The following is a 2,484-nucleotide window of genomic DNA, read 5'->3' on the forward strand; positions in this document are numbered from 1 at the left end:
TAATTCCCCCCTTTCCCCCCCCCCACCTCAGGGGACCCCCACAATGACCCCAACGCTCAAGGAGACGCCTTCAAAACCCTCTTTGTGGCCAGAGTGGTGAGTGCTGGGGCTGGGGGGCGGGCGGGTAGGACAAGGGGGTCCCACCTTGGGAATCTCCCCCCAATCCTTGGGGGTCCCCCAATCCACGCAACACCCCCCCTCACCCCCAGTTTGGGGGGCGGACACACACACGTTTCTTCACCCCGGCAGAACTACGACACGACAGAGTCGAAGCTGCGACGCGAATTCGAGGTTTACGGCCCCATCAAGCGGGTGAGGGGGGGGGTTCCCCCCCCCCCGACACCCCCCCCAAACAATTCCTGTTAGCGGGGTGACGCCCGACGCTTGTTGCTACACCCTTTTTTAGATCTATATGGTCTACAACAAGCGCTCTGGGAAACCCCGCGGCTACGCCTTCATCGAGTACGAGCACGAGCGGGATATGCACTGTGAGTACCCCCCGCCGCAACACCCTTTTCCCCCCTACAACCGCATGTCCAACCTCTTAACCGCAACCGTGCGTTCCCTGGGTCCCTCCGGGGCCCCGCGCTCCGCAGGTAAGTACAACCGGGGGGAGGACGTACAGGCGGCCGAGGCTACGGGCGGCTGAGGTTATAGGTGGCTGAGCTATAGGCAACCAAAGCTACCAATGGCCAAGGCTACAGGCGACCAAACTGTAGGCAACCAAGGCTTACCGGCGGCCAAGGCTATAGGTGGCTAGGGGTACAGGCGTCCGAGCTACAGGCAGCCGAGGCTACCGGCAGCCGAGGCTATAGGCGGCTAAGCTGTAGGTGGCCAGGGCTACAGGCGTCCAAGCTGTAGGCAGGCAAGGCTGTAGGCGGCTAAGCTGTAGGCGGCCGGGGCTACAAGCAGCCAAGCTAGAGGTGGCCAAGGCTACCAGCAGCGAGGCTGTAGGCGGCCAGGGCTACAGGCGACTGGGGCTACAGGTGGCCAAGGCTACTGGTGGCTAAGCTGTAGGCAACTGAGGCTACAGGTGGCCGAGCTATAGGTAAGCAAGGCTACAGGTAGCCGATGGTACAGGCGGCCAAGCTATAGGTAACTAAGGCTGCAGGTGGCCAAGCTGTAGGCAACCAAGGCTACGGGCGGTTGACCAAGCTACAGGTGGTTGACCAAGCTGCAGGTGTTGCCTGAGGCTACAGGCAGCTAAGGCTACCGGTGGCTAAGCTGTAGGCAAGCAAGGCTACAGGTGGCCGAGCTATAGGTAGCCAAGGCTACAGACGTCCAAGCTACAGGCGGCCGAGGCTGCAGGCGGCAAAGGCTATAGGCAACCAGGGCTACACAGGTGGCCGAGGTACAGGCGGTTGGTGTTGGCCAAGGCTGTAGGCAGCCAGGCTACAGGCGGCCAAGGCTACCTACCAGCAGCCCACAGGCGGGTGGGCAAGGCTACTGGCAGCCAAGCTGTAGGTAACCAAGGCTACCAGAAGCCAAGGCTACAGGCGGTGGCCGAGCTGCAGGCAGCCAGGTCACGGGCATTGACCAAAGCTACCTGGTAGCCAAGGCTACCGGCAGCAAGGCTACAGGCATTGGCCAAGTTACAGGCGGCGGCCAAGGCTACTGGGAGCTGAGGCTACAGGTGGCCAAGGCCATGGGTGGTGGCCAAGCTACAGGTGGCCAAGGCTATGGGCGGCCAAGGCTACTGGCAGCCAGGGTTACTGGCAACCAACACTACCAGTGGTGGCCAAGGCTACAGGCGGCCAAGGCTCCAGGTGGCCAAGGCTCCAGGTGGCCAAGGCTACAGGCAGCGGCGAAACTATAGGTAGCCATGGCTACAGCCGGCCAAGCTATAGGGGGCCAAATTACAGGTGGTGGCCAAGGCTACTGGCAGCCAAAGCTACGGGCAGCCAAAGCTACTGTCGGCCAAGCTACAGGCAGCCAAACTACAGGTGGCGGCTGAGGCTACAGGCAGCCAAAGCTACAGGCAGCCAAAGCTACAGGCGGTGGCCAAGACTACCGGTGGCCAGCCGACAGGCAGCCGAGGCTATAGTTAGCCGAGGCTGGAGGCAGTGGCCAACCGACAGGCAGCCGAGGCAACAGGCAGCCAAACTACAGTCGGAGGGGCGGGAAGCGCCGCTCTCACCCCTCGCCCCCTCGGGAGGGCAACCCGGGGCTTAAAATAAAAAAAAAACAACAACCAGAACCAAACCCCAACCCCCCCTAAAAAAAAAAAAATCAAATCGCCGCGCTACCGGTTGTACGTCCGTGCGTTCCCGGCGGTGGACGGGGGTGTTAACCGGCGGTTCAACGGTGCGGTGTGGGGGGGGACGCCTGTTGCCGACCGGGGTTGTATTAACACTGTTTTATTGTCACTGCAGCCACCTTTCTGATGGCTTTTGCCACTGCTGGCTTGCAGCTGATCCTAGTGCTCCCCCTTCCAACACCTCAGTGTATGGTTGGTATAAGGGTTTGTATCTTGGTAAGACACGT

The 2,484-nt window shown here is 61.2% G+C and overlaps 1 protein-coding gene across 1 annotated transcript in view; it reads left to right on the plus strand.

Annotated features, from left to right (window-relative positions):
• Positions 1-43: 43 nt before the first annotated feature.
• The window catches only part of SNRNP70 (small nuclear ribonucleoprotein 70kDa (U1)), a 7,541-nt gene continuing 5,100 nt past the window's right edge, over positions 44-2,484 (plus strand). The window contains exons 1-3 of the mRNA XM_010574581.1: positions 44-96; positions 210-312; positions 407-596. Coding sequence (XP_010572883.1) covers positions 44-96; positions 210-312; positions 407-596 — 346 coding nt within the window. The remainder of the gene's footprint in view (positions 97-209; positions 313-406; positions 597-2,484) is intronic.

Source organism: Haliaeetus leucocephalus, unplaced genomic scaffold (assembly GCF_000737465.1).
Source record: "Haliaeetus leucocephalus isolate CR32 unplaced genomic scaffold, Haliaeetus_leucocephalus-4.0 Scaffold441, whole genome shotgun sequence".
NCBI classification, from domain to species: Eukaryota; Metazoa; Chordata; class Aves; order Accipitriformes; family Accipitridae; genus Haliaeetus; species Haliaeetus leucocephalus.